This window comes from Alosa sapidissima, chromosome 21, assembly GCF_018492685.1.
Source record: "Alosa sapidissima isolate fAloSap1 chromosome 21, fAloSap1.pri, whole genome shotgun sequence".
Taxonomy (NCBI): Eukaryota; Metazoa; Chordata; class Actinopteri; order Clupeiformes; family Clupeidae; genus Alosa; species Alosa sapidissima.
The window spans coordinates 26,039,976-26,067,019 of NC_055977.1; the positions used below are offsets into that span (position 1 = coordinate 26,039,976).

A 27,044-nucleotide genomic window follows, 5' to 3' on the forward strand; every position below is an offset into this window, starting at 1 on the left:
GTATACTACAGCTACTATACGACTGAACTGTAGGAGCGCACACCTTACCAAACACAACATTAATCCAGCTTCCTGCACATGCCTTCAGCCTATTCCTAGACTTAAACCTCCATTGATAAAATGCTTTATTATGTGACTACTTTCAGTCAAACATTAGCCTTAGTCCATGTATGGGAAAACTGGCTCATTATGTCCAAATGCTAACCAAGACAAACTAACAAAGCCAGAACAGGAGACTGGAAGGACCACCATAAAAAGGGTTTCTTTTATTTTGGCTAAATGTACAGAGACAGCTAGCGTGCCCCTTAGCGGTAGCGGTGCAGCTGCAGGGTGTTGCGTCTTCTCCAGGCGGCACGGCGAGAGCCTCCGATGGTGTGGTGGAACTTGTGGCCCTTGCCCAGGCCACGGCTCTTCTTGCCCGCCGACGTCAGCCCGCGCATCTCCCTGTGCTTGTGCACCGCCTTGGTGATCCATTGGGTGTCGGGGTTGCGTCTGATGGCCTTGTGCATGGGGTCGACCAGGATCACCTCGAAGAATTTGTATGTGGAGTCTTCACCCACCCAGTAAGAACTCAGCACCCGGAGGCCTCCGCAATGACGACCAGCACGCTCCTGCAGAGGAAAGAGTAAAACGTCCTGTTAGTAGTCCCCGTTTAGGATACAAAACCACACAACTTCTTAACAAGGCATACTAAAAGCTTGAACATGCTACAGCACCTCACTTCAGAGTGCACTTATTTGTCTATCGCATCTCACTAGAACCAAGGTATATAAAGGTTGTAGATGAATAAACTAATACCATCCCTGCTGATAGTCAACCTAGAAGTTTGACATCAAAGGATTCCACACATCAAGGAGCACCATGCGGTGGACAGCCATCAAACAGTGCCATTCAGTAAATCACTACTGAAGACCATCAATGAGACATCTGTACCACTGAATGAAAGTTCCACACTGGACGAGCAATGAAGACATAGTTGATATTGAACTAGATCCAGAGGATTCCAGATTCAACATCTTTATTACATCTTATTATACGGATATAAAAGTGTACAATTCTTGTGTTTGTTGCACACACCATACTATTAGTTTTATTAGAGCAGAAAGAGACCAATACACTCGCTAAAATCCACATCACATGTGTGATTAGAGTTCACATATCCATCGCATATTGTGATAATTCCTCCCCATTATAATAGCTTACAGCATACCATGTTATGGCATAGATGATCGTTGCAGGGTGCAAAATAAGCCTCCACCACTCAGTAGATGTACATAAAAGTCTATGCCTAAAAAATAACACTAGGTCAGTCGCCATTGGAAGGTTAATGAAATAGGCCTCTGCTCCTTCCCTACTAACTTACACCAGTGCTTTTCAACCTTTTTTGTGCCATGGCACACTTTTGACACTTAAAATGTCCCACGGCACACTAACATCCTGTGTGAAGAAAAAATAAACATACCATAGCCTAAAATTTCAAATAATACACAGATATGGCCTTATTATTGCTTCTATGCAAGACCTACTCAATAAAACAAGCGCCCTCTGTTTCATTTGTAGGTGACCATCTAATTTAATTGTTGTTATGAACTGGATATGGGATTCTGTGAATACTGGATATGGGGCCCCCGTCGTACAATGTCTGCATACCACAAATAGTGCAATCATACAATCAATGAGGGCATGTGGTTATAAATTCTTTGATGCTAGTTACTTTTCTGGACCAGTGAGTGACATTTGGGTAATTTTCTGCGGCACACCTGACCTCTCACGGCACACTAGTGTGCCCCGGCACAGTGGTTGAAAAACACTGACTTACACCACCACACATTGATTACATTTAGCAATTATTTGCCTCACTGTGGCGCTATTTGATTTGTTTGCATCTGAACTATGATTGCAGAGTTTTCTTGATCTGTACAGTAGTCTCAATTCTCATTATTCTGGCATTTTAGGCTTTGCATGCCAATTAACTTAATAGACCAAAAAAGCATCCTGTTTGGAGTCACTATTGGGATATAAAATTACCTATATCGGAATGTTATCCGCTGCCTTGATCACACAAATTACACAAGCATCAGACTGGAGGCGTGCACAATTCACACAAATTACACAAAAGATGAACATACCTCAGCAACGGACTGCAGGCTACGGGCGAACTTGATCTGGTTGACACCGTGGTGTACAGGCTTGCCGTAGGTGGCACCTTTGGGCACGGGGCGCTTGCGGCCACCACGACGCACACGGATACGGTAGACAACGTAGCCTGTAAACGAGCAACACGGAACATGTACAAATATCAGCACTTGCGGTAAAAGATGAGGACTTCATGGCAACTCTTCAGTAAGTCAATGTGCGATACTTCAATGATTCAATTGTTAAACAGCAAAGTATATGCATGACATCAAAACAGTGTCTTTAGGTCAAAAGGTCAGGAAAGAACAGATTTGTGTTTTAGTCAAAAGACCACAACCATTAGACATTGACTCAGATCATCTGAAAGAACTTCACCACATATTCATCACCACCTGTAAGCATCTGATAAAGCCAGGTTTGGAGCACCCCAGGCTGTAATGCCCCATGCTTCCAACAGACACACATGTGGACAGGATAGAACCTTTACCCACCTTGCTTGGCCTTGTACCCCAAACGGCGGGCCTTGTCGGGTCTGGTGGGTCTAGGAGCACGATGGAGGCTGGAGAGCTGGCGGTACTGCCAGCATCGGACTCGAAGCAGGAAACGCATAACATCGGACTGCTTCTTCCTCCATAACTCCTGCATATACTTGTACGCTCCCATGTTGTATCAGCTACAAAAAAAAGGGGGGGGGGAGGGTATTTATTTTCAAAGCAACATACAAATAATTGTGTACAACAGAAGAATACTGGTAAATTACTGCTATATCCACTGTTCAGTCTATGACAAACACCATAGGACCTGTTCTTAACGTTTATCATTAGGTGACAATACCGACCACATAATGAAACGGGGGAAGCAACGCGTTATAACTTAGCGGCCTAACCACATTAACAAAACAACTATATGGACTTTAGCAACTAAAACACTACGGGTTAGCTACTTGATTCAACTAGCCAGGCCGTCACTCAAGAGAAGCATGCATCATTAGGTCTAGCAGGATAACCAACTAACTGGGAGATAAACAATGACAAACAAATACTTCCAGCCGATAACCATATTATTTCAAAATGGTTAGTTTTGGCTTTATCTCTGTTCCTACAACAAATTAACCCCTGTACTTAAAACCACTGAAATAGAACAATATATTTTAAGTAGTAACTGTGCACTACAGACACCTAGCTTGTTACATAGATTCGCACAGCAGAAGTTGAACATAAACCAACATAGCAGACACAAAAACTAAAAAATAATGACTGGATAGATATGCTTATGCATTCCGTTATATGTGTACATAATCTGAGGTCACGATTGTATTATATTGACTACGATTTAACAGCGATTGTATTATCAGAAAAGCTAAAAAATCTCGCTTACATGATGGCGTACCAGCCGGAAAGGAAGGAAAGAAATCCCAGCATGCCTTTTGACACAGGCGGTGACGACTGTTCCTGTTTTGGGTCCTGGGAAATGTAGTAATTATTTTCGATGTGATAAAAATATATATTCATAGAATATATTAATAGATACCGCTTTTGATCTGCCATAGCAACACTGTTAAAATGTTTAATTGTATTATTATGTAATGCTATCCTGAAAGAATAGACATAGGGACATACCCCTGTATAAGTCATTGTAATTGCTTTGCGGGTTTAATGAACAAAATAGCACAAGTTAACAGTTTTTTTCTGTGAGAATATATTTAGTTTTTGCCACCCAATGACAGAAAACGATTCGTACCACCAGAGAATTTCTTAAAAAAATATCATGGTCTCGCTCCAATCTGAGCTCGCGGATATGACGTCGCCCAATAACAGTGACGGGTTAAGGAAGGAAGGAAAGAAAGAGAGTGACAAATTTGTCATATAACGTTAACGTTTGCTACATCTCGACATTAGGAATATCACATATACGAACATCATAGTTTTCATGGACTGTATGAGAAATGGCTGAACGGTCAGCTGTCTGAAAACTTCAGGAAGAACTGTCTTCAAGTGACTGCTATATCATCTATCTCCCTGTCGATTGCTCAGGCGATAACGTTAGCTTCTTGGAAAGAAAAAGTGGTAAGTGATCAACATACATTATTTGTTTCAGGTTTGCGTTTAGAGATAGATTGACTCACAGTAGTAAGGTAATACGTGTTTAAATGCGATGTTTGCTAACGATTACCCAAAGCCTTCTTTTAGCTAATTAGCCACATAACTGCATACTAGACTAAGGCATTTCCTTATTGACACTATTCTTCATTATTTTTGTTTAGAATTAGCTTAGCTTATACCTTGATTAGACTACACCAGGTGACATTTTTTTACATGGTTTCATACATGTAACGTTCACGTAACTCGAAGACAATTATGAAAGTTCTCCTGACGTAGCCAATGTAAACATACGAGCAAAGATCCTTGATTACTAGCTCCGCTTTAACCCTCTCTGATACGAGGTGTTTGTTTCTGTTTCCTGTCAAGGACATCTACGTTAAATCACAATGGGGAAAGGTTGCAAAGTTGTGGTCTGTGGCTTGGCATCGGTAGGAAAGACTGCCATTCTAGAGCACCTTCTATACGGAAATCATATTGTTGGTGAGTATCATTAAAGACCTGCAGTTTAGTGTTTTTGCTTCATGCTTCACTATACTTTTGATTTTCCTATCTGAACTAGCATTCTGGTTATGTGTAAGATAGCTACTTTTAAACGCGATATGTCTACAGATTGCCATTCAAGATTATGCTAATACAAATCAGTTTAACACATTTGTAACCCTGCTAGGCACGGAATCAAACCAAACCCAGGAGGATGTATACGTTGCCTCAGTCGAAACAGACCGTGGCGTGAGAGAGCAATTGCGTCTATACGACACCAGAGGGCTCCATGATGGTGTTGATTTACCCAAACATTATTTCTCCGTGGCCGATGGGTTTGTGCTAGTGTACAGTGTTGACAGTTTAGAGTCCTTTAAGAAAGTCGATGCTCTGAAGAAGGAAATCGATAAATCCAGGGACAAGAAGGAGGTATACGGCTTTATCATACTCTATTATTCCCTCTCTGTGTCATTCTGCCTAAGACCCACATATTGGTTCTCTGTAGGTATTATGATGAAGTTGTTGTACATGACAATCAATAGCAATAACAAAATCATTAAAGTGCTTAGTGACCACCCTCTTTTTGGATGGTAGGTGACGGTCATCGTGCTGGGGAACAAGACCGACTTGCGCGAGCGTCGTAAGGTGGAGTCGGACGTGGCGCAGCAGTGGGCACGAGGCGAGAAGGTGAAACTCTGGGAAGTGAGCGTGGCAGAGCGCAGTTCCCTGATCGAGCCCTTTACCACCCTCACCAGCCGCCTGACGCAACCGCAGAGCAAGTCCGCCTTCCCGTTACCCGGTCGCAAGAGCAAGGGTACAACGTCCAACGACATCTGAGCCCAAATGGAAAAACTCCAGAAAAGTTATAGAAAAGACCTGGCAGTTGAGACTTTTAGTACTACACACCCTTTGAGCTTGCATAGCCTACTCACAAGACCAAAAGAACATGATGGAAAACCAGGAGCGTAATGAGCTGACGCGGTGGTTGTAGGCCATGATGGGTCATCTTCAGTAGACGGTTATCGATTTTCAGTGTTTCCCTCTTTCAGCAAGACTGTCAGTAGCACTCTGCCAATTATTGATTTACTGTGTCTGCGTATGACATATTTACATTATGTTGACATTATGTGTGTGAATGACATAAAACAATATTTATTATTTACTCTTTCACCTTACTCAATTACTGCTTGATTTAACCACTCCAGTGCATTCTACACAGTAAGGCTCTTGAAGACATCAGTATAACAGAATGAGATGCTGTTCATCCTTTGCTGCTTTTGTAACTCAGCACCATATGAAGGTCAAGGAAAGCTGTTATTGACTGCCCAGGGAGTCCTAACGTACAGCACATTTTGTGATACACAAATGGTCCCTATATTGTTATTGTGGATAAAATGCAAGCTTTACCAGAAGAAAGCTTGCTGCAGAAATGCACACTATATGTAGCTTCCATGCTGTTTTCCTTACATATGGTAATCATAATAAAACACAAAACATGCTTTTTTTCACAGCTATGAACCATGGGTCTGTTTTTAGTTATTTATCTGTTGGCAGCCTATTGAAGAGGTTACAATGATCTTAGACTATAACAGACTTAATATAACAATGGTTAGACAGGCCATCACTATGATTTGCTGGTGATGTGTGTGGTTTGAAAGTCTATACAGAAGTTTATAACTGCAGATTTTAGTAAAAGGCAAGAGGCAACAAGAATGAGTTGTAATTCAACTTTAATAGAAGGGAAAAATTCACATTGCAACTTGAAGTTTGGCCTGAAGGATCATGCTGTGCTATTGTTTTTACAAGGAACCGTAATGCAGAGAGACTTAACATTATTGTTTCCAAGCGTGCCAACTAAAACTGATTTACAGGGTAGAAAACAAAACAAAAATGGAAGACATATTACGATAAAGCACTGCCAAAATCTCGCCTCTACTTGTGCTCGAAACAAACAAGTTCAGAAAAGAAGGAAACATCACATGTTAACAACAAAGGGACCATAAGGAAATACGACTTTAATCCTCCCTCCCACCCCCAATAAAAATGTCTCCCTTCATACCTCCCACAGCCCTCTCAATCCCAATCCCTAGTCACCCTCCCCCACCCAATCAGTTCCTTCTCATTTAACCCACCACCCACCCACACACAGACACACACACACACACATCTCCATCCCTCTCCACTTCCTGTATTACTCCCTCTCCACATAGCTCTGTCCACATGCCTGTGGGAGATTATGTGGCGTAGCGCTTGGTCCACTGTTTGGCTATCCTGTCGTGCTCCGATCTGTTGGTCGTATACTGGGTAGCGATGCTTCCAACAAGTGGATCGGCTGGAGTGAAAAGAAAGTCAGAGGATTTACACATACGCACGAGCACACACACACACACACACGCGCAGCATCACTGGTGCACGTCACTCATTTACCCAGAGGCAGGATTTGTGTGCACTTGGTGGTCAGTCATGGGTGAGCGATGTTGAACAACACAGTGATTCAACGCTTGTCATATTCATGTGAGTCAGATGCGAACTGATGGTGAATCAATCAAAGTAGCAATCAGAGGAAATTAAATGATGTTGCGAAAGGGAGCATTGAGAAATATTAGACAATTTTGTGTGCCTACCTACAAGGAAAGCTACCTTTCAAGAAGCCACCATGACCCCATCAACTTCTACACTTGAGGTATTAAAGGTAGAGTCCACAATTCTACTCCAATATACAGTACCAATCAAAAGTTTGGACACACGCACACACTTATTATTTATTATTTTGATTCCCTTTTCCCTACATTGTATGACATTAACTACAACATCCAATGTATGATAGAAGATAAAGGTATCTAGAAATATATTCATTCCAAATTCTTCACCCGTTTACCTCTAGGACAACGTACACAATAGACATTATTAAAGGCAACTTAATTCTTTTCAATTAAAATCAGTGAAATATCAAGACTGTTGGAAATCCATTCCAGCTGACTATGTAAAGTTGTTTAAAAGACTGAGCAAAATGTCTGTACTTGTAAATGTATTTGCTTACAACAAAAAAACATCAATGTGGGCCATTTCATAATTTTAACCGCCTACACTGCAACATAAAGTCGTTGGTCTGTCCAAACATTTGACTGGTATTGTACCTGGTCAAATTCATTTTTAAGGAAACCTACATGGTCGTTTGGACCAAGCTATGAACAATTGTAGCGAATCAGCAAAATGCTTCAGACACGCATGACAGCTAGGGGTGCAATATTGCTGTTGAGCTGAAATATCAACAAACCTTTGTCAGACAAACCTCTGCAGGCTAAGCCTTTAAACTCAAAACTGACTAGGCCTATCTCTCCACTACTGAAAGGAGCCTTAATACATTGTTGCTTGTTGAATAGTGTTTCACAGGTCTTAACGCAGTGATGGGTTCAATGGCAACACAAACATCCAACACCACACCCATCCACTAAATGCATTTTTATTCTGTCTACAGTGCAAACGGGATGGGTCCTCCAGTCTTTTGTATTGGTAGGATATTGAGTCTTGCTGGCTGGAGATGGTGCCTGAGAGTCCGATGAGCACAGAAAGCCCAGCACGTATCTCTGTGGAATTCCACTACTGTCTGGCTTAGATAAGGACATGGCAGTTCAACATGTATCAGAAGAAGGCAAAAGATAGTCTGAGGACATCACTGGACAGCAGCAGTGGTTGCACACACACACAGACACCCATAGCATTACTCGAGTTTAGAGAACAATAGATTGGATACTGGACGCACCTTACAGCCATGAAATGGTGCAGTAAAGAGGTGTCATTGTCCTGCAGCTAGAGGACAGACCTCGAGCTCTCCGCCACCATACGCCAAACATACTTCATAATAATGTAATATTGAGAAGATTTGAAAATGGGACGCAAAGGTACTGGCAACAATGCACCACAGGGGCCAAGAAAATAAAATATGACTTCCTATGACATAGTATACACAGAGGTATTGCATGGTCTAAAAGGAACATTAAGATGATATATATATGGCAATTTTTTTTATATATGGCAAAGTGTGTTTGTGAGTGTGTGGTGTCGATGTTTCTGCATATGTCCATATGTGTACATTTATATATTTTTTTGTTGCTTACCGGGGTTGCAGTCTGTGAGTAGGGAGCAGATGGACAGCAGCACCTTGGAGATGGTGAGGGCGGGACTCCAGTTGTCCTTCAGGATGTCCAAGCAGATCACACCTTGGCTGTTGATGTTGCAGTGGTAGATTCTTGTGCGGAACGTCACCTGGAAAAATCACATTCGGAGAGAGAGAGAGAGAGAGAGAGCGAGAGAAAGGGAGGGAGAGGGAGAGGGAGAGGTGTTCATACATAATAAAAGAGAAGGTATACAATAAACAATAAATAAGGAAGTGGGTAGAGGAAACATGCAGATACCCAAATGATAACAAAAAAAGACAAACGTGATCAACTACAAAAAAGTGAGAAACCACACACTAAACGTGTTTCTAGATGCAGTGGCCGTTTTTAGTTTTGATCAACTGAATGTAAATATCCTGACAGTTGACACATAATGCCACGGATTACAAAGAGTGACCCGACCACATTCACAAGCGATATGGATATATGAAAACCACAGCGGCTGGAGGATGAATAAGTTCACAGCGCAGAAGTGTGGCTCGCAGCACGCAGCACGCAGCACGCAGCACGCAGCACGCAGCAAAAACCTGCAGTGAAAACATCTGCTTGTGCATGTTTCTACACCTTATCTGTTCCGTTGGGAAGTAACTGAAAAGTGACAAAAGAGCGGCCCATTGTGTTTCAATATTTGACAAAAAAATATTAATGGTTAACAATTAAAGGAAGACCTTAAAATTGACCTTAACCTTAATGAACAATAGCTTAACCTAAAAATTTTTAATTAATTCCTTCATAATCAAGCCTTCATTTAATCCCATCAACGACAAAAAGAAAGTTGACATCAGAGGAAAACAGAATTTGATGGTGCATGATTATTCAATACTTTAAATTCCAGCTCATGTCTGTCAGTTTAGAGGTTAATTCAATGAGTGAATGTCAATGACTCAGTGAGATTTTGTAGAGCAATGGTTAACCAAAAGAGTGAAATTACTGGTAAAGCATTGTCAACAGGAAATCACACATCACACAGAACTGCATCTATTAGTTTATATTCATCATTTTCATTTATATATAAATTCAGTGACTTTCCACAGGAATGCAGATTTCTGTCTACAAAAACAGGCTTATACAAGCCAGCAGTCAGAAACCGAAACACTTATCTTCCTCAGTGGCAATGTTCGAATGGGGGGAAAGAACTGTGAGCAATGTTGCCGAAAAGCTGTCAAATGTATCATCAGCTAAGGGTTTTAGTGATGCACCCGAAGAAAGTGGGCTGTACTTTTTCCTTTATTCATGAGTCAGTAGGACACATCATTGTCTACAAACTTGGTAGATGTGTTATGCAACCGTTTGCAACCGGTTGTTTTTGAGTTTAATTACAGTTCTTGAGGACGGTTCCTACCTTTGGTGGTTTGAAGGGGTAGTCTGGCGTGAAGGCAATGTCAAGGAAGAAGATTCCTCCCTCATACACAGACCCTGGGGGCCCCAAGATGGTCGACCTCCACTCATAGATGTTATCTCCTTTAGGACCCGCACTGAAAACACAAACACACATTAATGTCGAGAAGGCAGCACAATCACCTGACAACAGCATACAGATATACAGTAAGCTAGATGTCTCCTAAGCAACAATATTTAAGGCTACCACAGCCTTGTAACCCATAGCGCCTCTCAATCTGCCCAGGGTCTGTCCCTGACCAGAGTCGGACACCAATTACATGTCAAGATTCATTCATTTAGCAGACGCTTTTCTCCACAGCAATGTGTTGTGCAGACATACTCTTTCATCTGTACTTGTGTGCCAGTGACTGTATACTAAGTAAAACTGCCATGCTGATCCTCATAGACAAGAACAGGTTTATACAAGTAAGCAGTAAAGGTTATCTTCTTTAGGGCCAGAACTGCAAATGTGGGGACATTTCCAGTAATTAGACAACACTGTAGCTGTTAAATGTCTACTGGGGTTGTTGTTGCCCAATTGGCTACACTTTAATAAAATGCAGACATTACAAGGATGATCTCAGTTATTATGGTTTTTCTCTTAGCCATGACCTCTGAGGTCAACCTCCCTTAGGAGTCTGGAGGGATTCTCTTGTCTATGACCTCCGAGGTCAACTTCCCTTCTGGAATCTGGAGTGATAATAGTTTTTCTACATTATGACAACTGTTTTCTTTATTTCATGTAATCCTTCAAGAATAGCCTGTTTAGCCCTCTAAATAACGGTAAGACTTTGTCTACGACAGACTTGTTGCTTTCATGCTCACCTAAGATGCTTGTGTGTTTGTAACCTGTGTCCGGCGTCATGAATAAAGCTTTGTACTCTCCCATACGGTCGGCTTGCCTGTGCATTACTTTTTGTGGATTAATACTTTATTTTTACCACACAACTGTACTGTATACAGTCATCCAAACAGTACAATACACAGAACCGATAGCTTTGGAGATGTTAGAGTGGTGTTAGTTTAAGTGTTAGCGTCTGGTTGATCAGTTCTTGTGCCATGTAAGTAACAGGAACACCACGAAGGAGCCACTACAGTGACCATACAGATGCTGCCTCACAAGACCAGCACAACACACACAACAGTGCCAAACATACAAAAAGATCCAAGATCCAAGTCCAAACTACACAGAACTGATAGTTCCCTGGCCTTATTGGTTAAGTAGATTTCAGTTGGCATTTCCTGTCAATGAGCTGGAAAAGCTTACACATAAAAGCCCATTTGCTCAATCTGACTTCCACCATGACTAATTAAGAATATGTGATTCAATGGGTGAGAGATAGCAAAGCCCTAATTCAATTATAATGGCATTTAGGGACTTTTGGAGAAAATTGGATTGTGAAAAATGACACAAGAAAATGGAACTGGGAACATCTAAATATATATCCTGGGGAGTTGCGTACTTAATTCCAAAACATAACTATATTTGCAGGCATATTAGGCCTATAATGTTTTACAAAGAAAGCCGAAGAAATATCCACCTCAAATAAAATAATGTTTCCCCATAATTACAACTGTGTCGCCCTTCCAGTTCCATCTTGTTTAAATCCTGATGACATAATGATTTGCATCGTGAGAGTATTCCTGAACAAAACGGTATTCAAACGTCTCTTGTATCATTCTTTTCCTCCACGCCATTCAGTCACAATTGCATCACAGCAGCGAATACGTTTACACATACTATGGTGGATGTAGCCATAATAGGCATTTCCCTGGGAACTGAACTTATGACCCTGATTTGTTGTGTGAATGGACATTCCTGTTTACATTTCAATAGGGTCATCAGCACTGGGCATGACTTGAGAGATTTTCTAGTAGCCCGAGCACCACAATTGAGAGAACACACAATCATTTCGAGCCCTGATTTCCATTTCAAGGACTTGCAGCTGAAATAAAGCAAATCACCCAGTGCATGTGGGCTGTGGAGTGTTGTCACTTGTAGTGCCATGTACATTACAGGGAGCCACATTTGAGATGGGACATTTGTAGTGCCGTCTACATTACAGGGAGCCACATTTGAGATGGGACATTTGTAGTGCTGTCTACATTACAGGGAGCCACATTTGAGATCGGACATTTTCTCTGAAGACAGTGCGCTCTCGTTTCCTCCTACAGGACAGGTCTCTCACAGTAACATCACCGAGTGACACACTGGCACTGCAAAGCAGTGTGCAATAAATCTGGATCATTTCCATACAACTGGCTTGGACTCTTAATGCAGCCACAGAGTCTAGGCACGAAATAAAAGAAAATTAAAAAAAACAAATTGCAGCCACAGCTAAATCCAGAAATAGGCGACTGTCAATGACCTCCATACACACTGTGTGACTTCAGGTCTTTGTGACATGTGCTGACATCACGTCTCCGTCACTTATCTACAACGCATAACTTCTTGACTTCGGCATCCTGCCATGAGGCCTGATAGGGTACTAATACTATCAGCAGGCTGACACCTCAACAGAGGTGTCAAGGACTGGTTCAGGGATCTGCCGTGGCATACGACTTGTTTGACTCTCATCAGTTTCCAGCTGACTCACATTACACATATAACCCTTCATTTGATCAAAGACAAGAGCTGCAGAGAGACTCAGAGAGAGGGGGGGGGGGGGGGTCAAGGGAAGGAGAGAGAGGAAGAGAGAGGAGGAGACAGCGAGAAACAGAGAGAGAGAGAGAGAGAGAGAGGAAGAGAGGGGGAGAGAGAGTTGTTTATTTGCCTACAGAGATAAAAGGAGGCCATTTGCATTCGGAAAAAAACTGTCTGTGGTTTCAGCGCCGATTCCACTGCCAAGGCCATGGGCCAACTGCACTCTGCTACCAAACACTGACTCGTCTACAGGCCTGGTACTAACAAGCCTCAACACACACTGCACTTGGCACCAACACACTCACCGCCTTGTGTATTCTTAGAGAGAGGTGGGAGAGATGGAAGTGATTGAATGGCGTGTCAAACGAGAGAGGAGTATTTTCTGAACCATCATCCAATGTGGTATAGTGTGGTACAGCCAAGTTGCTCAATCTGCACTTAAAATAGAGCAGGACGTGAGGACACAACCACTGTGTCCGACTCCGTCCACACAACATGTCTCAACTGCCCTCTGAAAACTCACAAATAGACGTTCCTAAACATATCACCACCTCCATATGTACTCTAGGGGATACATTTAGATAAAAAAAAAAAACGTCCAAAATAAAAATAGTAGGCCCTGCTCTGTGGCTGAAGGACCCACCACAGGGAGCTTCCAGTCAGTTAGGCTGGCACACGGGCACGCAGAGCAGGCAGGCAGTGGATGGCCGTCTGCTCAGCAGGCCTCATCGTATCGCTGTCCTCCTCACTGGGCCCGGGGAGGAGCCTCCAAACAGAACCGTCTCAGATGCACTCCAGACGCACAGAGGACCTCCACTGTTTGCCCCCCCCCACACACACAACCCCACTGCTGCTTATGCCTCCGTCACCACCACCACCACCACCACCAGCCGGCCGCACAAAGACCACACAGTCCCCAGCGACACAAGCCACCAGTCCAGGGCATCACTGTTGTCATTCATTTAAATAACACAGATAGCTTTCCTTTTTATTCTCTCACACTCTCTTTTTCTTTTGCGTCCAGGCGAGCGCTTGGACACTGAAAGAGAATAAGTGGTCGTTTCACTGGGGGGTTCCACCAGAAAGTGATTAAACACGCCTCCACCACCACGACGCCTGGGAGGGCCACCAGCTGCAGTCAGTAGTTACTGTACGAACATTAAGGGCAGTTTTGAAAAAGTGCCTTGAGGCTAGTATGAGAACATGTTAAACTGGGCAAATCTAAGGGCCAGGAAAACCTCATCCCAAAAGCCAACTCAATGCACGTGTTTGCACAAGTGCTTCTAATCAGTTCCCCATCTGAGGCAAAGCTGTCGGGGCCATTTTGTTTTTGCTTTTTTTTTTTTTTGCTTTCTCCCAGGAAGTGTGGCCGCATGTAAGCGCCAAAACTCGTTAATCACCTCATTTCTCATCCACTAATAGCTTCTCATGCTCCAACTCCAACAACAACTACACACAAACGAAGGGGGTGAAGGGGTTTCGCTGCAAGCGAACAAGGTGGTGAGGTTACAACGTCTCAGCCAACGTCTACGCCACACACGAGGAATGCACAAGCTGAGACCCTGTTCAATATTTAATTCTCGAGATGACAATTTGAAGGAAGGAAATAAATCATATAACTCTCCCCCTGCAGCGTAACCCCTTACCTGAAGAGGGAGTGTTACAAAGGCACGTGTGTTCAGGGTTTTAAAGTGGATCTGCCAGTCCACTTGAATGGTGTTCAAGCAAGCTCAGACAATGCCAAATCAGCCATTCAAGAGCTTGGGGGGCGAGACCTGCTGGATGAACAGGACAATCAAGAGCTGCTTCTCCTCCGTCGACTCTTTGTGACTTGGACAAAAGGAGAATCGAGAGGCGCGGGAGATAACCACAGATATGAATCTGTCCGTTTTCTTTCTTTTTTTTTTTAACAGAAGCTCTCTGGTAAGTAAGCAGAGGAAACGCTTCACACAGCTCTTGCACAATACTTTAGCTCGCCAATGAGACAGCGAAGAAGGGCGCCTGGATTGCAAAGTGTGTGTGTGTGTGTGTGTGTGTGTGTGTGTGTGTACAAAACAAAAAAAGAAGAGAAAAGAAAAAGATATGACATGCATCCATAAACATTAGCACACTGCTGTGTGTAGCTTGGGAAAGGTCAGTGCAATGGAGTCTTCCCCCCCACGCCCCCCCCCCACCCCCTCTGGCATTTGCAGCCAGATTGCTGGGGCTTCTGTGGGTGTTTCCTTAGCAGGCGGCTGAAAATTGTCTCACTTATCCGGTTAACAGGGAATACGGAGGAGCTGGAGCCAGCGCTGAAAGACAGGAGGAGGAGGAGGAGGAGGAGGTGGAGAAGGGCTTGACAGAGGAGGAGGAGGAGGTGGAGAAGGGCTTCGGTCATGTTCTGCGGCTCTGTGTATTCAAACGCAGGGGTCAGTTGGAGCACAATGCCGCACGTGTGCTTTTAATTTGAAGCTGTGATAAATTACCAGGGCCCCCCCGTCTCACAGAATGTGTGGAATTCAGAGATGTGATGGACGTACACCCAGGGGCAAAGCGAGAGAGAGAGAGAGAGAGAGAGAGAGAGAGAGAGAGAGAGAGAGAGAGAGAGAGAGAGAGAGAGAGAGAAGGAAAAAGAAAGAAAGAGAGAGAGAAAGAGAGAGAGAACACGATAGGGAGGAATTTAAAAAGGAAACAAACACAAACACAGCGGGTGAGATGACAAGAGACCTTTTAGAAAAATAGGAAATGCAAGAAGAGGAACCTAGGGAGAAGGAAGATAGCACGAGGGGAATGAATAACTACTGCATGAGAGAGGGTGTGAGAGACACGAAAGGGTGAATGAGGGAGTGAGTATGAGCAAGAAAGGGAGAGAGAAAAAGTGATGGAGGGAGAGAGAGAAAAAGTGAATGTGTGAATGCGTTTGAGGTTGAGTAAGTATGAGTGAGCATGAGAGTAAAAAGGAGAGAGACCAGAGTGTAGCACTGTAGCTGCCTGGCTGCTCTAGCTGTTGGCTGCAGCATCACAAGTTAGGTAGCACCGATTTTTTCCATTTTTCTTCGTACCAACAGTACTCGGTGACCTCTAGAAACAGATCTGTGTGAAAAATTGCTGGAGTTCTCCTTTAAATAAAAGACAGACAGTGGATGAACGAGGCATTGAGTGGACGAATCGGTCTAGGGCCAGGAAACAAGCACCAGGGGACACCAGCTTGTGAGAGTTCCATGAAGAGGTTAGGACTTTCCAATGAGACGCCGAGGCCTCCACAGTCTTCCTGTGAAGTTAAATTAAGCCGGTTGGCTTAAAACGGGCACTGACAACTATAAATGGCCAAAATGTGGAGCCGATCGCCATGCCAGTCCCAGGGAGACAAACACAAAGTGAAAAAATGTAGCAAGAAGGTGCCACAAATACTCCTGCTGCCATCTGCCATCTCATCCTCCGAGGCTAAAAACAGACGCGGGCAGAGGCAGTCTGCAGCATATTCAGCACATGTTGAATAGATTCCATTCATTCAGTGCAGAGAGCTTTCTTTGGAACTAATAGGGGACATTTCAGAGTTCAGGATGGGAGAAATATCTACAGCTCAGTACAGTGGGTAAAGTGAGTGGGATTTAGCAGACGCTTTTATCCAAAGTAACAGTTACTCACGATGTTGCATTCTGGACTGCAATGCAACCAACACACCACGACTTACTGGTTAGAGAATCAGACTGGAAGATGGTGGTTTGAATCCGAACTGGTAGGAAAAATGTGGGCGAAGGGTGAACAGCCCTCTCTTGGCTTCTCCACGACTGAGGTACCCTTCAGCAATGGCTGACCATTTGCCCAAGTGTTTGTGTGTGCTCAGTACTCACTGTGTGTTCACTGTTCCTAGTATGTCTTTGTGTGTTCATTAACCACAGATGGGTCCAATGCAGAGGTAAAATTTCCCTCGGGATGAAAAATAGATACAAACTCACTAACTATTTATCTGTCTGCCAGTAGAAAGTGACGCAGACATTCTCTCGAGAACTGAAAGAGACATATCCCCAAGGTTTCTCCCCTAAAGCCACTTTACAGGATAACACAATAACAGACATCTTATTCGGCTTTTAAAACACCCTGGGCGGTATTTTTCACAGAACGCAAAAGCCCACAGGCCTGTCACCGCCGTGCAGGGCGTTCAGTATTGTCGTGACACATGTTTCTGGGGCAACCCCCAAAAGATATCGCCCCACAGGGGGGCCCCTCCGATCTAGTACCGGGGAACAGCGTCTCGCGATGGTCTCTGTTAAACCCTAATAATCCCGCAGGCTTAGCCACAATCCAACTCTGATTCCCTCTGCCGCAGCCAGTGTGCCGGGATAGCCAGAGTGCTGGGGCTGCACTCGACATAGGGCTTTACCACAGATAGATTTTTTGATATTCACAATCTCCACACTTTAATTTAAGGAGATGGAATTGGACTCATTAACTGGATTTGATTAAGAAAAACCCAGGGATGCCTCAGCAAAGGAGGGCAAAGACAGGGGACACAATCAAGTGTCTCCGCCAGTCCTTCTCCCGTGACTGAGGTTCTAATTGCTGATAAAAAAAAAACGCTGGTTTTTAACACGCGGACTGAGGCCAACATTTGGGCTCTTGAAGGCTGCCAGCTCGAATGTTGCGGCATCTGCCACGTTTTCTGGTGCCCTGGCGCCGTCGCATTCACTAAAGTGAGTGTGGTAAGCTAAGCGGGTGAAGGCAACTGTATGGCAGCCTCAGTCATGCCAACATGCAAGCCTCGCTTGACTGCCAAATGGGTTGGTGCCAAAACATGGATTTGGTGACCTCATTAGCTTCATTAATCACCTGATATCTAATTAATTCTAAATGAAACAGCAACGTCTTCTGTTTGTCAGGCACTTTACCCCCCCTTTCTCTCTCTCTCAAGGGCCCTTCACACCAAGAATGATAACTATGATGATAATGGCAAAAAATTATCGTTCTAGCTAATATGAATGATGATGTCCACACATAAACTATAACAATAACGACATGAAGAATAATATTGTTGGGGATCGATAAAAAGCTAACAGCCAATCAGAATCCAACCAATTTTAGCCATCATATTTCACCAACACAAGGGTAAGAGACTTTCCTCATCGTTGGTCAGCGTGGACACTTTTATCGTTATCGTTTCAGTTATCTTTATAGTTATCATTCCTGGTGTGAACAGCCCTATAATCCTTCCTCCCTCTCCAACTCTGTCTCTCCATTTTTACTCTCCTTGCCAAACCTCCTTCCCTCCTTCCTTTCTTCCCTCCTCCTCGTCCCTCTCTCTCTCATTCCGTTTCTCTATGCATCTTCCCACACACACATGCTTTCACTGTGCGGCCACTGCACAGACAGATAGAGAGTGTGACAGTGCTAATCTGACAGCAGAGCTGCCGACCACTGAAACCTCAAACCCGAGGTGACAGGCGCCACTCTGAGATAAGATGAGCGGCTGAAGCACAGGCAGAACCCCTCTTAACATGCCGGTCACTCAGTAAACACCACCGTGACCTCTGACCAGACCAACACTGACCTACACAGGTCAGCAACACAAATACACAGGCTCATACACACACACACACACACACACACACACACACACACACACACACAATCAGTTGTAATACACAGTGGTTATTACTGATACGCTGGCAGAGAGCTAGCCCATCCCTTCATTTCAGTCCTTTAATCCTGTCACCTCATTCCCCACACTTTAATAGGCACTGATGTTTGCCAACTAGCCCAACCAGAAAAGCCTGGTGTTTAATTCCACTGCAGGAATTAAGAGTAAGAACACACCCATGGACATACCTGCAATTGGGCGGTGGATCCAATGTGATGTCCGCTAACTCTTTTTGGATTCTGAAAGCCAAAGAGAATGACATTCATTTAGTTTGATAATAACATTTTGAAAAATCAACACCCAGCCATCTTAACACTGTTCCGTTCCACTTCAGAATCTACAGAGGAATTTCTCTCTAGCAGGACCACCCAGAAAGTGTGTCAGCAGCAGAACACTCCTACAACGAGTGATTTTCCCCAGCTTGTTCTCATGGTGGATCCGTTGAAGGATCTTGCCTGGGGTAATTTCTGTCTTTTTACAGCATTGTAAAGAGTCATCAGCTTCAACAGAACACTTGACAACAAAGGGTTCTCTTTTGGTCTGTGTCGAATACATAAACTCAAAGTAGCCTATGAATATTAAGCAAGAGTTCCATACTCATTCACGTTTTGCGGTTTGTGATTAGTGATCTTTTTCATTTGTTCAAAGGATAAGAGACCTCAAAGTAAATATTGACATTCCCATTGTAACAGTCCTGGATAGAAGACAGACTATGATTCGGAGCTACTTAAATCAACAGGCCTATGAAAACATTAAAAGGACAGCTGGTTGCAACTAACCCCAATGCAGGGATTGAGCCATCATGTCTGATCGCTGCCCAGTGATTGGGGGAGGAGAGGGGGGGGCATTTTAATACTTTCCCGAGGAACGGAAGGAATGGTCATAAAGATCATCTTTGTTCTTAATTCCATTCTTACCAAAGAGCGTGTGCGGATAGGGTACTTGAAGCCGGTGTATTTTCCAAGTCGGTCCCCGTAACCTGAACCTACTGGTCAGAATGAAGTGGTCAACACTTACCTTTTGGCGCTGGTGGAGAGGAGTTTGGAGGTCTTGCTCATGCTTGCTTTGCTCTCTCGCTTCTTGCTAGGCGTGTCTTTCTCTGGCTGCTGATGAGTAGAGGACGAAGAGGAGGATGATGAAGAACTGATGCTGGCACGAGAGTCCTCATCCGACATGCTACCGACCTCCACCGAAAGAAAGGAGTCAGAACAATACTCAGACTACAGTTGCCAAACGCAATCGTTGCCAATTGTGTAAACCCTGGCGCTTCTGAATGAACAATGAAGCCACTCGGTAAACAACCTCCGGCATCGGTATGACCTTTAACTCATGCTCTATTAGATTCCAAAAAGCCAACACGAAGTGCTTGGAGGTTTACACAAATATGAGATATGTATCGAATACAATAACACACACGAACTTATTCAGTTTATTCCAGAACTGTTCGCTTTCATAACACCGCGAGGATTACTGACCCCACTGGCTAATATTTGCGCAGGAACGTTATATTTAGCCTTGGCTGAAATACTCGTCATATTTATAAACAAAATTATTTTAAATGGCCCATAGGTTAGATGACAACGCAAAAGTACAGATGAAATTGACTCGGTTAACAAGCTGTGCGAGAACAGGCAGAAGCGAAAATCGATTGGGCGATGTCGCATATTCGTTTGGGAAGCGCTTCACTTTACTCCGAATCCTGTCGCCTTGAGTTTACCAAACTTTCCCCTTGAATCGCCTAAGACCCTATACCGGATATATATTGTAAGTCTGACCATATATAAACAAGTTAGAACGCCAATGTAAATACAAAATATTCCAACTGTAATTCTTTACGACGTCTTATCCCTCGACATGCCACTGATCAGACCAGCAGCCAGCCAGTCCTGGGACAGACCATTTTCAGATATTCCCTCCGACGGCTAGAATCTCCTATTCACGCACCTACCGTCAACACGAAAACTCAGACAGTGCGACGATCATTCAGATACCATTTCGACGTGAAATTTGTACAGCTTTCACACGTTAGCTACCTTTCTTTGTGTCTGTGTGTGCCTCTTCCGTCGCCTGGACGCGTGTCTTTCGCCTCTCTCGGAGCGGAAGTGCTGGTGCAACAGCAACCGAAGCTATCCAGGGCAATGGAGTCGTGTTTGGTCGGGCACACTTGGCGATGTCAGATTGGAAGTAGCCTACCGTGTTAAACCGTTCCAAATCCCTCTTTCAACTGTGGTCCATGAGACGTTGCCTATTAGTTTACTTCAAAACGATAGACCAAATGCAGCACGTCGCTATCGAAATTACTGTGAAAAGTTCACATCATTTGATGTTGCGACCTCCCCGCATCTTTATCACAGGATGATCTCTTGACCTTAGCCCAATGGCCGATTTCACCCACATGAATTATACCTAGTCTACTTCAAAGAGTGGAACCAACAGATGAGGACTCGAGGCTGTTACTGATAAACTTGGACTTGAGTTGGCAAAGCAGACACCTTGTCAAAATCTCAGTGCTGCTGTTTCGATGAAACGGAATAAGCGTGGTCAACTTTGCCAATTGCAAATTGCTGGTCCTTGAGATGTGCTCTGCTATGGCTTCTCCCAGGCCAATTTAGTTTTTTTAACCAAAGGGTTTGGTCATTTCTGGCGTGTGTTAACAGGTGCATGGTGCCTATATCAGGATTCCAACCATTAGTCAGGGGGCCTATGTGGTTTCTGTGGGATTGAAATGTTAATTTTTGGAGAGTGGTTGGACTGTCTTTGAACATGGAGAAAAATGATGTCTCCATTTTTTTTAACCTGTTTTAACCCTATTTTTGTGAAATTGTATATTTCACTATAATTAACACCATAAATTTCGCCTAAATCACTGGCTATGTTGAATAAAGTTCACAAAAGTTATTTTCTTATTTTCAACAGTATGATTGTATGTCAGTATTATAATTGTATGTCAAACAATTAGAGATAAGATCAATAACCAATCAGTTTCACCAAATACACATACTCCATTGCTGAAAGATAGCAAAATCACAGATGAGACCTCAAACTACATTTAATTCATTTACATATGTAACCTGCGTTGTGTTGAACCTGTGGATTCAGCCCTGCACACGCCCGGACTTGAACCCGTGAACAGCAGCACCACGGATCAGGAGGCGAGCGCGCTAACAATTTAGCCAATAGCCCAGGCTACTGGCTCGCATGCCAGCAGCACTCTTGGGGCGTCGGGGAGTGAGGTTTACCAACGTTCCACAAGCAAAGCTAAGCTAGCTGGCATCCGTTACACATATACACAACATATTAGATCTCACCTCCACAATTTCCTCATCAAAATCTACAACTAGTCTACTAAACCCTATTTGTACTCACCTTCTTAAGACTGGTCTCCCCTTCCTGGATAATGTTTTGCTCTAGATTATAAATAATTCTATCAGGGCATGTACCGCAGTCGTTTAAGACATCTGTTATTAAGCCCTCCCTCAAAAAACCTAGCCTTGTATCGATACTGGTCCTCCTGGACCTCAGCGCTGCCTTTGACACCATAGACCATGACATACTACTTAGGCTTGAAAATTTGATAGGCATCAAAGACTCAGCACTGGCTTGGTTTAGATTATACCTTCCTAACCGTCAACAATGTGTACAGGTCCATAATAAACCATCTACCCAGATTATGGTAAAAGTGCCTCAAGGCTCAGTACTGGGGCCCCCTGTTGTTTAGCAGATGATATAACTATATCTCTCCATAAAACCTGTTGAATTAACCCCGTTAGCCAAACTTGGCACATGTATAAGAGATATAAAGACATGGATGACAAATAATTTCCTGCTTTTGAACTCAGATAAAACAGAGGTCATGGTTTTAGGTTCTAAAAAGATGAGGGATATCCTATCCACATCACAGGCTACATATAGTGATCTTCCACTGACCTCATCCACAAGTGTTAAAAACCTAGGATTTATAATTGGCCAGGACCTAGCACTAAGTAATCACATAAAACAGATCAGCAAAACTACATTTTACCATTTATATATAAGTATATATACTCTTTTGATCCCGTGAGGGAAATTTGGTCTCTGCATTTATCCCAATCTATGAATTAGTGAAACACACACAGCACACAGTGAGGTTAGGCACACACTAATCCCGGCGCAGTGAGCTGCCTGCATCAACAGCGGCGCTGGGGGAGCAGTGAGGGGTTAGGTGCCTTCAGCCGTGCCTACTGGTCGGGGTTCGAACCGGCAACCCTCCGGTTATAGGTCCGAAGTGCTAACCAGTAGGCCACGGCTGCCCCAAATTTAAGGAACATTTCAAAGATAAGGAAGTTCTTATCCTTACCAGATGCCAAGAAATTAATGTTTTGCCATCTCAAGGATAGACTATTGCAATGCTATTATGCTGGCTGTAATAATACCTGTCTAAAGAGCTTACAGCTTATTCAAAATGCAGCTGCTCACACACACAAAAAATATGAACATATTTCCCCCATCCTAGCATATCTTTACACTGGCTACCTGTTAAAAGCCATTGACTTCAAAATATTACTTATAGTTCTTGGTTGGTGGCCTGCATTGAAAGAGGACACCTCATGAAGACGCTCTTTTGTCTGCTTCTAACAGAAGAAGCACTTATCTATGCTGGCAGCAGCTGCTGCTGAACAAGTGTACAAAGTCCCTCTAGATGGACTTGATGCAGTTGCAGGTGTTGCTGCAGGTTCAGAAGATGGTCTACCACGTCTTTTCTGAAGACACTGAGTCCTGCCTGTTTCACATGATTTCTAGTAGCGAATCTTAGCATGCTGCAGATGATCACTGTTACAGGTGGATTTGTAGCAGTTCCTGTGCCAAACTGCTTTGTTCTGTTGTAAAATAACTGCACTGTAACAATGTAATTGTTGGCTGATCTGTGATCCCCATCTCCATACTCTCTCATGGTCTCTAGTGATGGGTCATTCACCAGTCCACACATATCTGCCACTGGATACATAGCCCAAAATCTGTTTCTTTTAGAATATGTGTGCCATCACCTGACTAACAGAAAGACACACCTCAGAATATAACCTAACTAGACTGTGCCAACATGAACTATGAAAATGTGCTTGCTCAAATGTAGAAGGCTAGGTGGTCACTAATATCACCAACCATGAAGAACAGAGCACTATGTGCTTATTCGATATTCTAAATTCTGTCACTGCCAGCTATCATCAGCCAACTGTCACTGGTAGTCAGGGATGGATTACTGCCCAGGGGCCCAAGGAGTCAGGGAGCCCAAGCCATTGCATGGAATCATTGCCTCAATATCAACACATCATATCAACACATAGGCTATGAATCTGATTGAACTAAAGTATTGGCCATCCCCAAAATGCACCAGAATACAGGAAATCACATCAAATAAATGTTAAAAAATGTCCCCCACAACAATTAGTGGGGGGCCCTTAATACATCTGGGCCCATGGGCCTGAAAGTTCATAATCCGTCCATGCTGGTATCTCTCTTTCTCTCTCTTACACACACACACACCTGTCTGTTTGTCTATCTGATCCTTTACCCTTTCTTTTCTTCACACTTACATAGGCGACGGAAGACCTTACAGACTTCAGCTGGTACTATGTAAAAGTTTATTAAATTTGATTTAACAGAGATCTCTGCACTTTGTGCTCTGAATGGGTGTAGACAAGAACTGACAGAGCAGACTAGGCCTACACTCAAGCACACTAATAGGCATGAATTGCTAGTATTGATATTGAAGTATTATTTTTATATGTGGACAATTTCGAGAATTTTAGGCCAATTTCTTGTTAAAGAGATCAATCATCAGCCTAAAAATGTTTTATAATGTTGTATTGTTTATGTTGCACACTACCTTGTAGAATATCTTTGATTTTTGGCACCAAACCCTATGCTATAATACCAGCAATGTGAGGTTTATGGACAAAACACCAAATTTGACCTTTTTACTGAATTTGACCTTTGATTTGGGTCCTTTAAAACCTTCAAAAAAATGGAGACATTTTTTTTTACTCTTAAGAACCCCTAGAACAAAGATATAATACTCTCCAAAAATTAACATGCGAATTCCACAAGCCCCCAAATTAGACACATAGGCCCCCCTACTACATCTGCTACATTCAATGGAGTATGCACAGTGCACACTGACACGACATTAGGGCATATCGCCTTAAACCCTTTTTTATCTAGATGTTGGCCAGATAGTAGGCTATATATTTCTGTAGTAGGCGTAATAGATAAGCCAGGGATATGGGCCAGATGAACTGCTTCGAACTGCATGATCATGAACGGCCCCTAAATGGACCTGGGACGGATGATTAACGCGTCCGAAATGAATCCGCGGCGGATGCGCTGTTTAATGGGTCCGAAATGATTCCACAGCAGTGATACGCAACCGCCAGACGTCTCGGTGTGCAAGTGGACTTTTTGACCCGTTTCACGGGTCCGTTCTGTAGGCCGCGGTACCTCTGCGGCAGATTGGCTGCGGAGTCAGTTTGCTATCTGGGAAGGTTGTGGTTCTCTCAGTTTCTAAAACAAACTGAAGACAACATTTTCAGCAGGTCAAACCTTACTTAAATAAATCAGGATCCCTAAATAGTCCTATGCAAATCTGCATGGATCATCACTATGTGCATGAGTTCAAGACCATGCAAAAGTCACAAAAACACATGTTTAGTGCTTATTGTGCATTATGCCAGCTATTGTGTTTAGTTCCATTGTCTTTGCACGGGGCTTTTCTCTGTAGTCTGAACATCCTCCAATGGTACAGCAAGGCTGTGTGCAGTGCTCAACCCTCACATCAGTGCTGCTGAATGAGAGCAGTGCGACAGACCACTTTACAGAGGGGAGGTGGGCGTGTTGGGGTACGTGTGTGTTGCATGTGAGTCTATGCGTATGTAAGTGTACAAATGTGTGTGCGGATATATGTGTTTTGGGGTCATATGTGTGGGTATGCGTCTGTTCATATGTTTGTGTGTGTGTTGTATGTGAGTCTTTGTGTATGCGCATGTGTATAAGTGTGTGTGCGGATGTGTGTTTTGGGGTCATATGTGTGGGTATGCGTCTGTTCATGATACGTGTGTCTGTGTTACGTGTGTCTGTGTGTGTGTCTGCCACTCTTCCTTAGAAGCACACAGCTTGGGGTGCCCTCCCCTATAGGCCAAACCCCAACCACAGCACACCTACTCTTGTTACCCCATTGCCCATCATGATTGGGGGGGTGGGGTGGGTGGCAGTCCCTGCTGGTGACTTCAGCTTCCTCCTATGAAACGGCCCCGGCCCCCCCCGCCACGCACACGCATCTGACTCGCTGCACAACAGGATGGGGAATCCCATGGCTGCTGCCTGCTCAAAGGTGAGCTAACCTCCACTTCCTGTCTGACTGTTCCGCTGCGGCTGTTGATCTTCGTTCCCCTCCTCTCTTCTCTCTTTCTCTCCACGCAGCAGTTGTCGCTTCCCTCTCTCTCTGTCTGTGTGTGTGTGTGTGAGAGAGAGAGAGAGTGAGGGTCTGTGTGTGAGTGTATTTGTAAGAGAGAGGAGAGATAGGAAGGGAGTGTGTGTGTGTGTCCGCGCGTGTGTGCAGCATAACCAATGAAGAACCGACAGATCAGCAGGAGACCTCAAATGAGGCGTTGAACACTGACAGACGTGATGAAATGTGTGTGTAATCCGATGCAACGCAACCCGGCTCAGCTCAACGTGCGCGGGCGCTCCGAGGCTGTACACACCCGCCTTCGGTTTACTCTCCTCTTGATGTGGGTCTGCAGAAGCGCGTTTAATCTTCTTTATAAGGATCATTTGAAGACAAATCAATTCCCCAATGCCAACGCGTTGTGAACTCACCTCTGTGCAATAGTGCAGTCTTATGTCTAAGTATGTGGGTGAACTAGGCCAGTAACCTGGAGCAAATGTTGTTTGTTTAAAGGCTCCCCCAAAGGAATTCACACCAGATCCACACACTGTACAGAAACTATCCTCCTCATACCAGACAGCAAATATAATTCTTATTGAATACATGTAGATGCAAAGGGGCAGTCCTAGATTCTCAGTAAATTGAGTAAAATTCTCATGTTCATCTGGCTGTCTCTCTAGTAGTGTGTGTGTCAACATGGAGACTGCACCTTCATATACTTATATAGTCATATATAGTCATAACTCTGGCCTTGTACTGTTCTTTGTTCTTTTGGTCCTAATTATGTTGACTCCACAGACTGTATAAGGAGGACGGTGGATGAATTGAACTGGCATCAAAAATCAGCCACAAGTCCACAGAGCCAAGCTGATGGACTGACTAACGGACAGGATTGGCACGATGTCTCATCTATATCCAGGATTGCGGAGCTGGAGCAGAGTATTAGTTCACTCAGAATTGGTCCAGGAATGTTGAAAAGCAGAATGGCAGACACAGCCAGAAAACACAGGGTTCCAGCTATAGGTTTGATTTAACAGCAGGAGTAAACGTATACGCTCTTGTTTTTTCTCTGTTTTTTTCTCCAAGG

At 43.7% G+C, this 27,044-nt stretch overlaps 3 protein-coding genes across 4 annotated transcripts; 1 reads left to right on the forward strand and 2 right to left on the reverse strand.

Annotated features, from left to right (window-relative positions):
• Positions 1 to 243: 243 nt before the first annotated feature.
• On the reverse strand, positions 244 to 3,594 carry rpl15 (ribosomal protein L15). The gene is made up of 4 exons (XM_042077386.1): positions 3,514 to 3,594; positions 2,628 to 2,809; positions 2,130 to 2,266; positions 244 to 611 (listed from the first exon to the last, which is right to left on the reverse strand). The coding sequence occupies exons 2-4, from the start codon at positions 2,797 to 2,799 to the stop codon at positions 306 to 308; spliced, it is 615 nt and encodes a 204-aa protein (XP_041933320.1). The 5' UTR covers positions 2,800 to 2,809; positions 3,514 to 3,594; the 3' UTR covers positions 244 to 305.
• Positions 3,595 to 3,933: 339 nt separating this feature from the next.
• Positions 3,934 to 6,236, forward strand: nkiras1 (NFKB inhibitor interacting Ras-like 1). Its single transcript, XM_042077390.1, has 4 exons — positions 3,934 to 4,202; positions 4,605 to 4,718; positions 4,906 to 5,147; positions 5,313 to 6,236. Exons 2-4 carry the CDS (start codon positions 4,625 to 4,627, stop codon positions 5,553 to 5,555), a joined length of 579 nt encoding a protein of 192 aa, XP_041933324.1. The 5' UTR covers positions 3,934 to 4,202; positions 4,605 to 4,624; the 3' UTR covers positions 5,556 to 6,236.
• A 195-nt stretch (positions 6,237 to 6,431) lies between these two features.
• Positions 6,432 to 20,876, reverse strand: ube2e1 (ubiquitin-conjugating enzyme E2E 1). Of its 2 annotated transcripts, none has more exons than XM_042077388.1 (6): positions 20,571 to 20,876; positions 19,555 to 19,721; positions 18,726 to 18,776; positions 10,239 to 10,371; positions 8,837 to 8,984; positions 6,432 to 7,050 (listed from the first exon to the last, which is right to left on the reverse strand). In XM_042077388.1, the coding sequence occupies exons 2-6, from the start codon at positions 19,710 to 19,712 to the stop codon at positions 6,953 to 6,955; spliced, it is 588 nt and encodes a 195-aa protein (XP_041933322.1). In that variant the 5' UTR covers positions 19,713 to 19,721; positions 20,571 to 20,876; the 3' UTR covers positions 6,432 to 6,952. The 2 variants fall into 2 exon arrangements, with proteins under 2 accessions (XP_041933322.1, XP_041933323.1); XM_042077389.1 differs by lacking the exon at positions 20,571 to 20,876 and adding an exon at positions 20,486 to 20,510.
• Positions 20,877 to 27,044: the final 6,168 nt, after the last annotated feature.

Coding starts and splice junctions, on each gene's coding strand:
- rpl15 (XM_042077386.1), bottom strand. CDS start 2,799: ATGGGAGCGTACAAGTATATGCAGGAGTTATGGAGGAAGAAGCAGTCC. Junction 2,267..2,627: donor GGGGTACAAGGCCAAGCAAG/GTGGGTAAAGGT, acceptor GCTCGTTTACAG/GCTACGTTGTCTACCGTATC. Junction 612..2,129: donor GCCTGCAGTCCGTTGCTGAG/GTATGTTCATCT, acceptor TTTCCTCTGCAG/GAGCGTGCTGGTCGTCATTG.
- nkiras1 (XM_042077390.1), top strand. CDS start 4,625: ATGGGGAAAGGTTGCAAAGTTGTGGTCTGTGGCTTGGCATCGGTAGGA. Junction 4,719..4,905: donor ATACGGAAATCATATTGTTG/GTGAGTATCATT, acceptor TAACCCTGCTAG/GCACGGAATCAAACCAAACC. Junction 5,148..5,312: donor AATCCAGGGACAAGAAGGAG/GTATACGGCTTT, acceptor TTTGGATGGTAG/GTGACGGTCATCGTGCTGGG.
- ube2e1 (XM_042077388.1), bottom strand. CDS start 19,712: ATGTCGGATGAGGACTCTCGTGCCAGCATCAGTTCTTCATCATCCTCC. Junction 8,985..10,238: donor ACCCCTTCAAACCACCAAAG/GTAGGAACCGTC, acceptor TGATTTTTCCAG/GTGACGTTCCGCACAAGAAT. Junction 7,051..8,836: donor ACTCACAGACTGCAACCCCG/GTAAGCAACAAA, acceptor TTTTCACTCCAG/CCGATCCACTTGTTGGAAGC.